A 16,869-nucleotide genomic window follows, 5' to 3' on the forward strand; every position below is an offset into this window, starting at 1 on the left:
ATTCTAAAAAATCAGCATTTATTCAGTATATATTTACCGCAGAATAACCCTAGGTGACTTTAGCTTGTTTACAACTTCTCGAAGTTCAATTTTATTTGGCTCCCAACCCACTTGATTATTCGTCATCCATAGTTTAAATCCCAAATCTCCTACACTAACTGCCTCAATGCTATTCCCCAAAGAACTTTTTAAGTAAAATAAAATTGCTTTACCTTGTTACAAATTATACAAGATCACATAGATAGGTGAAGAAGCTCTTTGTTACAACAGGCGCCGATAGAGAAACAGAAAATTAAAATAGACCGCCATTTATATATCTCTCTTATTACTACTGCCAAGTTTTATGGCGTCATCTTGGCCTAATGACTCCAAATCCAGTTGTTCATTTTCCTCCCTTTCTACCTTTCATCTTCCTCTTTATTTCCTTTCATTACTTAATTCCTCCCAACCCCCACCACCCCTCTTACCCTCTTCTTCCATTTTTCTATATTTATTGGAGACTAGTATTTTCTTCTTTTTTTTCTACATAAAATATGTGAGTGTTTGGTACCAAATATCTTGAGTGAGACATATGCAACTTATTCTATATTTAGTATCTTTATAACCAAAAAGGGGTGTCTAGGATAATAGGAATTTTAAGTGATGGGGAGAGTAAAGCTTCAAATCAAGAAAATAGAGAATACAACAAATAGGCAAGTCACTTTCTCCAAAAGAAGGAATGGACTTATCAAGAAAGCTTATGAACTATCTGTACTTTGTGATGTTGATGTTGCTCTCATCATGTTCTCTCCTTCTGGTCGAGTCAGTACTTTCTCTGGAAATAAAAGGTATTATAACCTCAAATTCTCTATCAATTCTCTCCTTCTGGTCGAGTTAGTACTTTCTCTGGAAATAAAAGGTATTATAACCTAAAATTCTCTATCAATTTCTACATTTGATCAAATTATTTGTTGAGAAATCTTTATAGTTCAATTAGATGGTTATCTGAATTTTTATTTTATTGGTGATGATTCGATTTTCTATGTGCAATCCCCTCCCTATTTCCTATCTGCTAAAAAAAATAGTTCGATGCACTAAAGCTCGAGGCTCGAAGAAGGATTGAACCACGGAAGTCTAATGGCTAATAACCTAATATCCCCCAATTTTTATTTTTATTTTTATTTTATAGATCAAATTATTTATTTGTATAATTGGGGTTTTGATTTTTGTAACAGCATTGAAGATATTATGGCACGTTATGTGAATCTCCCGGAGCATGATCGAGGAAGGTAAATTTTACTATGCCATATTTGAAAACCTCTTTAAGTTTGTATCATCACTTCTAACTAGTTGCTTATACATATAAAATTAATTTAGTTTATTTTCATTTTTTTTTCTTGAGCTCATATTGATGTGTTTTGCTTTTTTATCTTTGTTTGTTTCGATCCTTGTTTGTACATGCTTTCTGTTGTAAAGGCTACACAACCAAGAGGTACACTTTGTTGGTTTTTGTTTGTTTTTTTCTTCTTTTCTACCCCCTTTTTTCCCTTTAATTGAACTAATTAAATTTTCATTTTTCTTTTTCTTTTCTTGTATGAATATTTAATTTGCAGCATCTCCAAAGGGCTATTGCTAAAATAAAATGTGAAGCGGATCGAACTTATCATGCACCAAGGTTTCAATTAGCCTTCATGACATCTATAACAATTTTACTATGAAATTAATGCATTTTTAAATAGCTTATAGTATTTAAATGATAATTTTCCTTCTTAAATATGAAGTAGCCCAGCGAGCGTTGATTCCCACATAGAGGAATTTCAACAAGAAATTATTAGATACAAGACTCAACTACAAGACACGGAAAGACGACTAAGGTAAATCGCTTGCCGTAAATTTTTTTAAGTTATATATGCTGATGGTGTAAAACTTTTAGATCGACATGTAAAGAATTAATTGCAAATGTAAATTATATATCATGTCAACCATTTTACAGAATGTATGAAGACGATTTTTGCGAAATTACCACAGTATGTGAGGCACAATATAGGGAAGAAGTACTCCAAGAAACACTTAAACAAGTCCAAGCTCGCAAAGTAAGTTATCAAGTTTATTACTCTTTCGTTTTAATCTATGTGACATATTTTACTTTTAGTATATCTCGTAGGAAAAAAATCTAAGTTTTCTATACTAAAAGACATATTTTACTTTTAGTAAATCTCATAGGAAAAAAATATAAGTTTTCTATACTAAAGAGTCTCATTCTACCCATAGGTTTAAAAAATCTTTCTTGCTTTGTTTAAAAAATGTGTTCAATTAAATAATGTCACATAAATTGGGACGATGGATGAAACTGTTGATACAATGATCATGATTATCTGTACTTAATTAATTTGCTTAATTATAAGCCATAATTAATTTGAACTCATGCTATACTTTTGATGAGACGATGCAGCAAGTATTGGAGGAAAATTATAACTCTCCCCAACCACAAACCACTACACAGCCACAGGTAAGTTTAATTCTTTGAAACTTTCTAATGTTAAATTACAAGTAATTTTGACACGTTTGAACCGAAGTGAATTTTGTGGTTTAATCTTTTTGTGAGGTAAAATTTAGATGGATTATCCAGCACAGAATGTGAGCATAGTGAATAACGTGGCAACAAGTGATTCAATTGCAAATAGTACATTCATGGATTGGGTCCCACACTCACAGAGAGATCCTCACGTCCAAATTCTCAATTTTCTTGATTCCAATGGCCTTCTTCCCTTCAGGTACTTTTCTCTAAGTGGTAATTCTTTTTAAATGCCACATAAAATAAAATTGCATGTTATGTCCTTCAAATAAATTGGTTTTTAATTTTTATCCTTTAGTAATTGAACTCATGTCTAGTGGAGCAGAAGTTCTTCAAAAAGTGAAGTTTTACTTGTGGAATATTACTATACGAAAATATAAACTACTTGTTAATTGTTACGAAGGACATGGCATAAGTTCAAACGACCCTAAATGTTACTGCACAATTTTGTTCCACATCAACTAAAATACTCGATTTGCAATCAACAAAAACAAGAAAGGAAATTGATTTCTTAATTCTCTTAAATTGTCATGAAAAAATGTTTTGAGTGTTCTACTAAAACTACCACATGTAGTACTTGCCGTTCATATGTTCGTCTTATTTTTGTCTACGCATAAAAGAATAATAGACATCAATTACCTCCAAAGAAGCAAGATAAATCCATAGTTGATGACCATGAAAAGGTTTGGTGGATGGATATATGATTTTTCTATATTTAATCATCAAAGGTCTCGGTTTGTTTCGAGTCCTGAAAAAGTGAGAAGGGAGAAAAGATCGATACAGAGGCGAATCTGAATTAGTCGAGTTAATGAGTAACAAATTTGTTGTGCGCAGAGATGAAGCTGATCAACGCATGGACAACATGTTAGCACCACCTTTGAATCAACAACTTCACACTGCCAATGTCCCAGCAGTATCAAATCATCTGAGTCCAACTAGTCGATTTGATCAAAATGATCAGCCACGTCCAACATCATTCGATGGCATAATTGATGTCAATAATGCTCCATGGCCGCCCTTATATCCAACAGGTCAATATCTTTTGGTCTATATATATTCTTGAACAAAAAAAAAAATATCATACATGTTGAGTTATATATCCCCTTAAACACAAAAGGTCTCGATTCAATATAAATTCAAATCGAAATGGTACTTCTTTAAGAATCTACTCCTGGATTTATAAATTTTGTTATATTTTTTTTAAAAGAATTTGGTAGCTAGGTTCCATCTGTCCACTTACATATTCGGTGTTTACACGAAATTATATTCAGTGTTTACATGAAATTATACTAGTTGATCATTGTTAATGATATATTTGTTTTAAAGAATTTGGTAGCTAGGTTTCATCTATCCAACTTATAAAACCGGTGTTTACACGAAATTATACTAGTCAATTAGTGTTAATGATATATTTGTTTTAAGGAATTTGGTAGCTTGGTTCCATCTGTCCACTTACATATTCGGTGTTTTCGGTGTTTACACGATATTATACTAGTTAATGTTAATGTTAATCATTGTTGAGTAACATCAAACTAATAAATTTTCTTATTTAGCTACAAAATTTATCCATCGTTTGATTTCTCTTTTTTATTAAGTTTTAAGAATATAATTATACATCTAAATTGTTTCAATTGTGACAGGGGACGATCCATTTCCAGTGTCACAACCCAGAGAAAGAGCACTCCTTGAACTCTTCTTGTCTCAACTCACTCCTGTGAACCAAGAGCACCTTTGAGGATTATATATTAATGTTGTGTTATATTTAGATTTTGTTCTCTCTGTTGCCTTTTGATATCCTTAATATTTTGAAATACTATATAATTAGAAAGTTTATTAGCACGTAACGATAAGTTGTTCCACAAATCGATATTAAGTGGAACTCATCAATAAATATAGTGTTATTGCCGAATCAACTCTATTGAGCTTGCTTAAAATGTCTTTGAGTTTCTATGAGCTAAATCAATAAAATAGGCAGTGTCACACCCCTTTTTCGCTCGAGGAATCGAGTCGAAGGGTTTTTCCAATTAAAATGACGGTATTGAATAGGGATTAATTAAATTATAGAGTCGCCACTTGAAATCGAGTTATGGTGTTCCAAGTCATCTTTTTTGAATCCCTAATCAAAAGGAAATGACTCTTTATTGATCTGCGAAAACAGAAGACAGGGTAAGGAATTCTGTTGACCGAGGGGAAGGTGTGAGGCACCCCTCGAGTCCCGTGGTTCTAGCACGGTCGCTTTTATTGACTTATCTTGACTAAAACTATTTGATAAATTATGTTAGTAGGCCCAAAAAACGCTCATTTTATATACCGAAAATGTTTATCTACATCTTTGATATTAAATAAATCGATGAAAATAATTTTTTTTATTTTTTTTGAAAAATATTTATCAAGGTGAATTATTGCATCCTTGAATTTTAAATGTCTCAGAAAGATGCGTATGCCGCATTCTTAATTGAAACGAATATTTTTAAAACATACCTAAAATTTATCTAACATTAAAACATTCAGTTATTTTTTGTAAACTCGTAATAATTTTTATTTATTAGAAAATACTATTTAACTTTAACAATAAAATTGAACAAAATTTTACTTAAAGTAATACATTAATTTAATAAATATTTATTAGGTCTTATAAATGATAATAGTAATTAATTTATTCTTTCTAGTTGAAAATATTGTTTCTCTTAACTTCAATTTCAATAGGTAATGAAAGTGGAAATACACACATGCAAATTAACTACGAACTCACAAATTCTGAATTTTAAAATTTTAACTTATTTGATCACACTAAGAAGTTAATGTATATACACCTAGTTAAGTACAACTTCAACCATGTTGCAAGACTAAGTCAGCAAAACAAAACTAATAGTAAATGAATAAATAAAAATAATAATAAAATAATAGAATAAAACTAATACAAGTCCATCATTTATATTCATCAGTAAAATACAAATTAAGAAAATAGTTAAAAGGAAAATGCGTAAGTACGTAATATTTTCTATATAGGAATAGTAGTTGCGGAACGATTCCGGCAAGGAGATTGACCGGAGAGGTGGGTCGTTTGGTCGTTGGGAGATGGAGAAGGGGAGGGGAAGGTCGGCGACGGAAAAGAGGAGAGGGGAGTCGCTGATTGGTGACGGGAAAGGAGAGAAAAAGGGTCGGCGGCGCTGGATTTTGGGGTTCCGGTGATAGGAGGGGGAGAGAGAGATCAAGGACGCCTGTGGGGAGAGGGAAGAGGGGAGGTCGGAGCAGCGCCGACGGGTAGATCTGGAAGAGGGAGCGACGCCGGCATTGGTTGTTCACCGTTTTTCGGCGACGGGAGGGATTGGTTCCGGCTAGATTCGGCGTAATGGTAGTCGCCGGATCTGGTTTGAAAATTGTTTCAAAAGGAGTTTTTCCGGCGAGTTTTTCGTTGGAAAATTCAAAAAAATACCAATTTCTTTTCATCTCGTTCAATCATCGAATTTGTTCTCTATTTTCTTATCGTTGTTTACTGGTTTTTTCTATTCTCCGTATTTTATATTTTGTCTATGTATGGCTATCAGTAATATAATAGAGAAACTGTGTATATTTGTAATTATACTAATGAATACATACATTCATATTTTAGTGTATATTGCTATAGTCATTTCTCTTACTGCATGCTTATTGAACTAATATATAATTGTTTGATAACTTAATAGCATAACATGTGATAATTAAAGGTTCATAAAATCAAATATACAGGGTATACAATGCATTGAAATCATTCAAACATTTTCATTCATGCTTTTTCATAACAAAATTTATAAAATAAATAATATGTGATTAAATAGAACCTGCAATAAATTGTCACCGAAACTCGAATGGAGTTCAAATTCAACTTTCTCGAATGAAATCTTCAAACTCAACTTTTTCTCCTTTCTCTCTTTTGTTTATCTGATATTTTTTTTAATTTTTTTTTTTTTACTATTTTTGATGATCTAATGATGAGAATGTACGTAGTTGGGTGAAGAGTCCTTTAAATAGGAAATTGTTGGGGGGGGGGGGAAATAGGGGGGGAGTATTTTTTAATAAAAAAAATTTTTGAATTTAAAAAAAAAAATATATATATATATATATATATATTTTGAATTGAAGAAAATAATAATAATAAATAAATATGATAATAATAATAAATAAATAAAAATAATGATAATAACAATAAATATAATAATAATTAATTTATTTTAATCAAAACTTAATAACAATTTATAAATAGACAAAAATAAATATAACAAAATAGTATTAAAACTACTAATTTATTGGTTAAAATTTAGAATAAATAATATATTTTTATATTATTTTTAAAATTAGAATAAACAAAATATCTAAAAATTAACTTTATTTAGTTATTTAATTTTTAACTAAAAATTTATTAAAATAAAAATAAAAAATATAAATCAAAATAATATATGATTAAATATATAAATATAAAATATTTAATATCGACAAACAAGTTAAAATTTAGGGAGGATCAAAAATCACGTGTCTACATTTTTGCCCCTCTTTGTGTGAAATCTCGAAGAGTTTTCATACAAAGAAGTAGACAAGATATGAGTTTTGACCCTCCAATTAGTTGAAAGGTAAAAATAAAAATAAAAATAAAAGTAAAAATATGACCGAGTCCTGGTTTTTGGACATCCTACCTATCCCGGGTTATAAGGGAATCAGGTCACGAGTAGTTCAAAAGTAAAATGGAGAGAGAAAGAGTTAAAAGTCGAATGAGATTCCGTCGAGTTTCCGGTTAACGACTTCTGAATTTTACATTAAACTGACTAATAAAAATAAAAAATGAAAAATACAAGTAAAAATTGCAATCTCTAGAATCTTGATTCAAGCCTTCGCGACTTGAATTTGAAAATCCACCCTATTCTTCAGGCGGGCTCCTGACTTGCTTTTTTTCTCTTCACCCTGTTTTTCAGACGGGCTCCTGATTTGTTACTTCTTCACCTTGTTCTTCAGGTGGGCTCCTGGACTTACAATTTCTTTACCCTGTTCTTCAGGCAGGCTCTTGGACTTACTTTTTCTTCACCCTGTTCTTTAGGCGGGCTCCTGGACTTCCAATTTCTGATTTTCAAATATGTTCCTAAACTCAAAATAAAAGGTGAAATAGAAAAATAACATGCCATTCTTCAGGAGGGTCCTGAGTAAAAAGTAAATTCTCATTCTTCAGGAGAGTCCTGAGCAAAAAATAAATTTCCATTCTTCAGGAGGGTCCTGAGCAAAAAAATAAATTCCATACAATACACATAAAATTTTTGCCCCAGTTTGTACTGGAAAAATTTACGTGTTACTGGGTCTTAAAATACCTCGCAAAGAATAAATTTTACCATGATCGAGATCCAGTATCGTATGTTGCAACCATGCTTCTTGCATTGAGAGAAGTGTGAAATCGCATCCTTTATCTGAAAACAATTATTTCATCTCTGTTCCAAACAAAGAAAAACTGTGAGTTTTTTTAAAACATGTGGTGGTTGGTTTGTGGCATTTGAATTTTGAAGTGGTCGCTCTCGCACTTGCCATGCTCAACTCTTTTCTAATCCATGATAATATTCATTGAATTGTTATCCTTCTGACTCAAAATTCTGACTACTGAGATCCTCAACTCAAATCATATTTCTGTTGTATGATGCTTCTGAGTTTAGCTTCCAATACATCCCTTAGATTTTCACGAGTTTAAAATGGTCAAATCACAATCATCTTGAGTATCTTACTTTTACTTTGAAACGTTGTCTCTGTGTATCGACCTTTTGTGTTGCTTTGTACCCTTAAAGGAGTTGGTAGCGAGTTTGGAGTCCTTTCTCACTCGACCCATAGTGAATTTGACTCAAAAGACAACAAAAAATTTCCGTTTGATGACAAGGACACAAAAATTAAAAATTAAAATAAAATAAAAAGAAAAGACAGTAGGCATTTTTTTTTTCAAAACAAAGAGAAAACTTATCTGAATGTGGAAACCGATTCTGGTGAGTATGACATGCATTTTGAATCAAACAACCAGATCTACCCACACCAATCATTACAACTTTTGTCCACTTATTGAGCTTGAAATTAAGCCAATCTTGAACTTGTTCCTTCTTGATAACAACTTTTCTTCGGCTAGTGACACGTCAATGGGTTTTTGCCAACGAGCCTATCTCCTTTTCATTTCTGTCTCAGCTCACAGTCGTCTTATGGTGACTGAAAGGGTTTTCACCAATAAGACACTCTCATTTTCATTTTTTCATTTTTTTTTTTAGAAAATAACACCCAAAAATATGAAATATTATGTACCCATAACATGTTTAGCATTGATATTCTCAAAGATTGATCTGAAGGTCTTTCTTTGGTTGTAACTTGATTTTTGAACTGGGTTAGAAAGAAAGGTCGGCATGAGGCTCAAAATTTACATATCATTGGGTAAAACATACAACTTTTGGAATCGACTCTTTTAAGGAAATAAACTTTTGCCCCAGTTTTATTTCATTCTGGGTAACTTGAATTTTTTTTTGGTTGGACCGAACCCCAGAGTAGGGTTGCCTACGTATCTTGTCACAGCAAGAATCAGGTCAAACGTAGTTCAGGCCATTTCTTTTGCTTGAATTTGGATTTTTGATTGATATTTCTCTTCTTTTTTTTTCAACTTTCTTTTTTTTTCCAACTCTTTTTTTTTTACTTTAATTTGATTCCAAAAGAGGGGTGCAAAGAAAAATAAAAGCTAAAAGGGGTACGCAAAGGTTGATATATTATTCGGATAGTAGAACAAAATGTCTTCATCATTTCAATCTTTAAAAATGTAAGTACAAAACATACATAACATAATTGTACATGAATATCATACATAATATCTTTTAACTGCATCAACATTGACAGGTATTCCCTCCATTTTGCCTTCTATATCAGTCAGATATAACGCGCCATTAGGTAACACTTTCTTCACCATGAATGGCTCATGCCAATTAGGAGAAAATTTGCCTTTGGTTTCAATCTGATGAGGTAGAATGCGTCTTAGTACCAATTGACCAACTTCAAAATATCTGAGACGTACCTTTTTATTATATGCTCATGCCATCTCTTCTGGTATAGTTGTCCATGACATACTAACACCAATATTTTTTCATCAATCAAGCTTAATTACTCCAAACGAGTCTTGACCCATTAGTTTTCATCAATTTCAGCTTCCATAACAACTCGAAGAGATGGAATCTCAATCTCTGCAGGTATAACTGCTTCAATTCCATACACTAACAAGTAAGGAGTTGCACCAATTGAAATCCGAACTGTAGTACGATATCCCAACAAAGCAAAAGGTAACTTTTTATGCCATTGTCGAGAACCCTGCACCATCTTACGGAGTATTTTCTTTAAGTTCTTGTTGGCAGCTTCTACAGCTCTATTCGCCTTTGGACGATAAGGAGTTGAATTTCGATGCATAATTTTAAATTGTTGGCACGCTTCTTGCATCAGATGGCTATTGAGATTCGCAGCATTATCTGTGATAATTATCTTTGGAATGCCGAACCGACAAATGATGTTGGAGTGAATAAAATCAACCACTACTTTTTTGGTCACTGACTTGAAAGTCGTTGCTTCCACCCATTTCGTGAAATAATCAATGGCTACCAAGATGAACCTATGTCTATTCAAAGCTTTTGGTTCAATTGGTCCAATTACATCCATTTCCCAAGCTACAAAAGGCCATGGAGCAGTCATTGTATGTAACTCAGATGGAAGGGAATGTATCAAGTCTCTGTGTCTGGCATTCATGACATTTACGAACGAAATTGATGGAATCTCGCTCCATGGTGAGACAATAATAACCTGCTCGGAGTATTTTCTTTGCCAAAACATACCCACTCATTTGTCGTCCACAAATCCCAGAATGTACTTCAGTCATGATTTTTAAAGCTTCTTTAGCATCTACACACCTCAAAAGTCCCAAATCAGGAGTCCTCTTATATAAGATTCCTCCACTTAAGAAAAATCCACTAGACAAACGTCGAATAGTTCTCTTTTGATTACCATCAGCATGTACATGATATTTTCCAATCTGAATATATTCTTTGATATCATGGAACCACGGCTCCCCATCAAGTTATTCCTCAACCATATTACAATATGCATGTTGATCATAAATCTGTATATGCAAAGGATCAATATAAATTTTATCGGGATGTTGAAGCATCGAAGATAAGGTCGCCAAAGCATCAACAATCTCATCTCATTATGAGCTCTAGGAATGTGTTTGAACTTTATTGATACGAATCGTCGACAAAGATCTTGCAAACAACCTCTATATGGTAGGAGTTTCAAATCACAAGTCTCCCAATCTCATTGGATTTGGTGGACTAATAAATCTGAATCTCCTAATACCAACAGTTCTTGGATTCCCATGTCAATGGCTAATCTCTATCCCAGAATACAAGCTTCATATTCTGCTATATTATTGGTACAGTAGAATCGAAGTTGGGCTGTTATAGGATAATATTGTCCTGATTCAGAAATGAGAACCGCTTCTATCCCCACTTCTTTTACATTAGCAGCTCCATCAAAGAACAACTTCCAACCTGAATGACAATCATTAGAAATAACTTCATCAACATACAATACCTCTTCATCTGGAAAATAAGTCTTCAATGGCTCATACTCCTCATCAATAGAATTTTCAGCCAAATGATCCGCCAAGGCTTGAGCTTTCATTGCAGTTCGTGTCACATAAATAATATCAAACTCTGTGAGCAACATCTGTCATTTTACGAGTCTGCCTGTGGGCATAGGCTTCTGAAAAATGTACTTTCAAGGATCCATACGAGAGATGAGGTAAGTAGTATAAGATGACAAGTAATGTTTCAGCTTTTGGGTTACCCAAGTTAAGGCGCAGCACGTCTTCTCAAGAAGAGTGTACTTAGCCTCATAAGTGGTAAACTTTTTGCTGAGGTAGTAGATGGCTTGTTCTTTTCTGACCGTGACATCATGTTGACCCAATACACAACCAAAGGAATTGTCTAAAATAGACATGTACAATATCAAGGGTCTGCCTGGCTCTGGAGGAACCAAAATAGGCGGATTCGACAAGTGTCTCTTAATTCTGTCAAATACCTCTTGACATTCTTCAGTCCATTCAATTTTAACATTCTTCTTCCACAACTTGAATATTGGCTCGCAGGTTGTCGTAAGCTGAGCAATGAATCTACTGATATAATTCAACCTTCCAAGTAAACTCATCACCTCCGTTTTGTTCTTTAGTGGAGGTAAATCTTGAATAGCTTTTATTTTTGAAGGATCTAACTCAATGCCGCGTCGACTGACTATAAACCCCAAGAGTTTTTCCGATGGAACTCCAAATACACATTTTGATAGGTCAAGTTTGAGATCATACCTCCGAAGCCTTTCAAAGAATTTTCTCAAATCTTTGACATGATCAAATTGCTCTCTCGACTTAATGATCGCGTCGTCCACATAAACTTCAATCTCTTTGTGCATCATGTCATGAAACATTGTGGTCATTGCCCTCATGTAAGTTGCCCCAGTATTCTTTAGTCCAAAAGGCATCACTCGATAACAATATGTCCCCCATGGCGTAATAAATGATGTCTTTTCTACATCTTCTAGATCCATAATAATCCGGCGATATCCTGCATAACAATCCACAAAAGACGCAAGATCATGTTTGGCGCAATTGTCCAACAAAATATGGGTATTGGGAAGTGAAAAATTATCTTTTGGACTCGCCTTATTTAGATCACGATAATCAAAACACATCCGAATTTTGTCGTCCTTCTTTGGAACAGGGACAATATTTGCCAATCAAGTAGGATATTGGGCCACTCGAATGACTTTAGCCTCAAGTTGCTTCGTGATTTCCTCTTTAATTTTTACACTCATGTCAGTTTTGAGCTTTCTTAGCTTTTGCTTGACAGGAGGAAAAGAAGGATCAATTGGCAACTTGTGAACTACCAAATCAGTGCTCAAACCGGGCATATCATCATAAGACCACGTGAAGATGTCTTATACTCATGCAAAGCTTCAATTATAACTTTCTTTTGTTGTGATTGAACATGTACACTTATTTTAGTCACCCTAATATTTTTATGATCTCCTAAATTAATCGCCTCAGTTTCTTCCAAATTGGGATTTGTCTTATTCTCAAATTGTTTGAAATCCTTGCTTATATCCTCAAATGCTTCTCCTTCATCGTATTCAACTTCTTTATTCATTATTTCATAATTAGATTGGGTTTTTAAATCTGGTTGACAATTCTTCATGCATGTCATATCATTAGAATCGGCATAGAAAGAACAGTATAATAGAAGAATAAATAAATAAATATCAGACTCAAAATAAAACAAAGGGAGACTGCACTTTATTAAAAACAAAGCTAGAAAGAGTTTTAACCTAAAATACCAAGGTAAAGGTCTCAATTACAATCCTAAAATTATTCAAATTACAGAAAGAAAAACAAGCTACTAAGATTGTAAGAAAAACAAATAAACTACTAAGATCCCTTCATAATAGGGAGAGGAGTGGCCTCCCAATTATTAAGCAGGACATCAAGGCCGACAAACTGCATATCTGTATTGCTGGTACCTTCCCTAATTTCAATCATATCAACTTCAATGAACATATTCTGAAAAATGTCCTTCAACTCTGTACCATCTTGGAGGACCCGACATCACTGAATTTGATAAAAGACTCGTGAAGTAGCAGTATCGGCTTGATAAGTGGCCATGACTTTTTCTTACGCATTTTAGCCTTCTTTATATCTTCAGCAGTAGGCTCGTATCCCAAATCAAAAGTACCAAAGTTCTCATAGAGGTTTACCAGATGAACTATGCCTTGCAAAAACATCCCTAGATCTTTTCCTGGTTCGAAACCATGCTTCAACATTTCATTTACTACCACAACAAATGCAGAGGACAATTGTGGTCTTGCGATGAGATTTCCTTCGAGGATATGTTCAACAGCCACTACCTCAGAAGCTTGATGAATTAAATAATTGGCAGTATTTGCTTCGATGGAAGAAACAGAGTAGTCTTTATACATGGATAAGTCTCCTTCACCATGAACAACTATATCTTGCCTGTCACATTCGAATTTGACCATTTGATGCAACGTTGATGCGACTTCTTTAGCCCTATGAATCCATGGTCTTCCCAATAACATATTATATGAAGCATCATTGTTCAGCACTTGGAAATCCATAGCAAAATCCACAGGCTTGATTGTCAATATGAGTTCTATTTCACTAATGGTATCAGTTTTTGATCCGTCAAAACCTTTGACGCACACATTGTTAGGTCGGATTCTCTCCACATTAACATTCAATTTTTGCAAAGTTGACATAGGACAAATGTTAGCGCCTAATCCTCCATCAATTAACACTAGAGTGACGACGAAGTTCTCACATTTCACAGAAATGTATAGACCTTTGTTATGCTCAGTACCTTCTATAGGCAATTCATCGTCTGAGAAAGTAATTTTATTTGCTTCAAGGATCCTTTCAACAACTTTTTCCAGCTGATTCACTCTAATCTCACTGGTAACACATACTTTGAATGTATCAATAAAGACAACAAAGAAATCTGTGCTGGTGTCTTCTTCAACTGTTCTATAACAGAATATTTTGGCAATTTTATTTTCTGTAAGAATTCTTTAGCTTCTTCATCAGTGACAGGCTTCTTAACTGTCATTCGTTCTTCACCTCCTTGTTTATTCTTCCTTAACTTTACTGGAGCATAACATCTTCCAGATCGAGTTAATCCCCCTACTTCATCTACAGCTTCAGTCACTTCTTTCCCCTTATGCATCACTACAACGCGATCATAATTCCAAGGAACTGTCTTGGTATCAACCATAGGCAGCTGTGACACTGGTTTAATAACAATAGGATCTGTGGGAGCTCCTTTTATGATTAAAAGAGGCTTTTTGGATCTTTCGGGAATAATGAGTTTTGGCTTTATTTGACTTAACCCAATATTTTCTGAAATCTCTTTCCCCATCACCAAAGGAGCATTCGATGATTCGGGTTTTACTATCACCACCTCCGCTTCTGCAGGCTTTTCTTTCGACAAATCCACAGCATTTGCTGATTTTTTTGAATCAGTTTTAATTTTAATGATAGACTTAAAGGAAACTTTCAGTCATCTTTTTTCTCATGTTGGCAAGTGTAGTGCGATCTGGCACTATCTCAATGTTATATTAAAATTGTTGAATGAAATCTCGAGCCATGTCATCCCACACGTGCCAACGGAAAATTTCTTGGTCAATGAACCCTTCAGAAGCTATCCTTGTAAGGCTTTCTCCAAAGTAAGCCATTAATAATTCTTCTTTTCCTCTTGTTCCCCTTAATTGATTGCAAAACTTTTTCAAATGAGCTACAGGATCGTCGTGTCCTTCATATTTGTCAAATTTTGACATTTTGAACCCTATCGGCAAATGGACATCAGTAAACATACATAAATCCTTGTATGAAACACTTTTTGGTCCACCTAATCCTTGCATATTTCTCATGCTCTGCTCTAGGCTTCGAACTTTTCTAGCCATCTCTTCCTGTTCCTCATTCTTAACAATCTTCTCAACCACGATAGGAGTATCGTGTTGATGAGCATGATAATGTGGATTTTGGAATTTGAAAGTCATTTCAGGAGGATACAACATATCATGACGATTTACCCGTATTCTTCGGTACTGTTGGTTGAGTACCCACAGTAGCTGGCGCTATAGATGTAAAAAGCGGGTTATTTACGACAGACGGATTCGGTGGGTGCATGGTAGAATACCAACAACTCCAGTCATATTAGCAAATGGGCCAAATACTGGTGGGTAAAATGGATCACTAGTTTGAGTTGGGTCGGAATTTGGATCATTCGAAGTCGAAAGTCCAGGGATTGAAGAAGGCGGGGCTTGTCCATTCAACCAAGCTTGGTACATCTCCACCATCTGTTGTTTCAATGACTTTATTTCTTCCATTGATGCTACTTCCTAAGAAATCAACTGATTCTGCTCTTCTTCACTGTCAGACCCTATACCCTCTCTGCGGGTCATTCTTCTTTTACCCTTGTATATGGTATTATATGGATGTGATGCCAGTTTAAACCACAAACCAACCACCAATTACTTTATATTTCTGTGATCAAGTAGCAAACAGGTGAGTATTATATATTTAACACATTATAATGTCACGTTATATGTCATGCTTCTATATGCATTTTTCAACCTATCATGGAAGGCTTTGTGTTTCATCCCGACTTTTCTAGGCATTTTTTTTTCAAAAGTTATGATCGAACCCTTTGGAGGATTGCCTACATATCATGCCAAGACATGAATCAGATCTTTCGTAGTTCAGAAAGCTGTAAATATGAAGAAACACATTTTCCATTTAATGTGAGAAATGAGAAATATTTTTATTTTTTGAATTCATTAATAATATAAAACACATTTTATTTTTGAAAATAAATTAATTATTTTATATATAAATCAAAAACTCTCTTCTTTATTTGTTTAGAAAGAAACACAAATATATATTTTTCATTAAAATCACCGAATCCATAAAGGACTGCCTACGTATCTCAATAAAATGAGAATCAGGTATGCGTAGTTCTTGAAGTATATGTCGTACAAAATTCAGCCTCAAGACCCCTAAAGGTTCAGGGCTGTTAAGATTTATATATATATTTTTTATAAAAACTTAGCCTCATGATCCTTAAAGATTCAGGGTTGTTAAGATTTATATATTTTTATTTATTTTGTAAGAACTTAGCCTCATGATCCCTAAAGATTCCGGGCTATTGATATATTTTTTTGTAAAACCTTAGTCTCATGATCCCTAAAGATTCAGGGCTATTAAGATATATATAAAATTTGGACTTGAGAATTAGAAAAATAATTTTGAAAGTAGTCATATTTTCAAAATATTTTCAATAAATCTATGAATGATTTTTCAAAAGATAGGGTCGTATCCTGGGAAGGACTTCCTACATATCCCACTAAAGAGTGAGAATCAAACCCTCGTAGTTCATAAAGATCATAAAACTATGTTACTATATATTTAAAAAAATTTCTTTCTATTAAAATAAATTTTTCTTTGAAAATAATTCACTAAATTTGAGGATAATTTAATCTCTTACATTTTAAAGTTGCCTAAAAGCCGGTCAACAATTTAAATAGTCTTCCAAATAAATATCAAAGAGCACGTAGGATGCACATGTTGGTCTTTTTAAAGTAGATCACTTGTGCTAGACAGACCCGTCCCCTGTGCCGAGTCCCGCTAAGTCAAATGCATATGATGCAACTAAAGCGGCACCTAATAGGGA

General features: G+C 33.7%; 1 protein-coding gene and 1 pseudogene across 2 annotated transcripts; one reads left to right on the forward strand and one right to left on the reverse strand.

Annotated features, from left to right (window-relative positions):
* The first annotated feature begins 418 nt into the window (after positions 1–418).
* Positions 419–4,458, forward strand: LOC107867200 (agamous-like MADS-box protein AGL104). Of its 2 annotated transcripts, none has more exons than XM_016713335.2 (10): positions 419–827; positions 1,215–1,268; positions 1,456–1,471; positions 1,593–1,654; positions 1,764–1,853; positions 1,973–2,072; positions 2,432–2,488; positions 2,596–2,753; positions 3,389–3,585; positions 4,195–4,458. In XM_016713335.2, exons 1-10 carry the CDS (start codon positions 643–645, stop codon positions 4,287–4,289), a joined length of 1,014 nt encoding a protein of 337 aa, XP_016568821.1. In that variant the 5' UTR covers positions 419–642; the 3' UTR covers positions 4,290–4,458. The 2 variants fall into 2 exon arrangements, with proteins under 2 accessions (XP_016568821.1, XP_016568820.1); XM_016713334.2 differs by having other exon boundaries at positions 420–827; positions 1,761–1,853.
* A 4,934-nt stretch (positions 4,459–9,392) lies between these two features.
* On the reverse strand, positions 9,393–14,872 carry LOC107868609 (annotated as a pseudogene).
* Between the last annotated feature and the right edge of the window lie 1,997 nt (positions 14,873–16,869).

The sequence above is a fragment of the Capsicum annuum genome, chromosome 4 (genome assembly GCF_002878395.1).
Source record: "Capsicum annuum cultivar UCD-10X-F1 chromosome 4, UCD10Xv1.1, whole genome shotgun sequence".
NCBI classification, from domain to species: domain Eukaryota; kingdom Viridiplantae; phylum Streptophyta; class Magnoliopsida; order Solanales; family Solanaceae; genus Capsicum; species Capsicum annuum.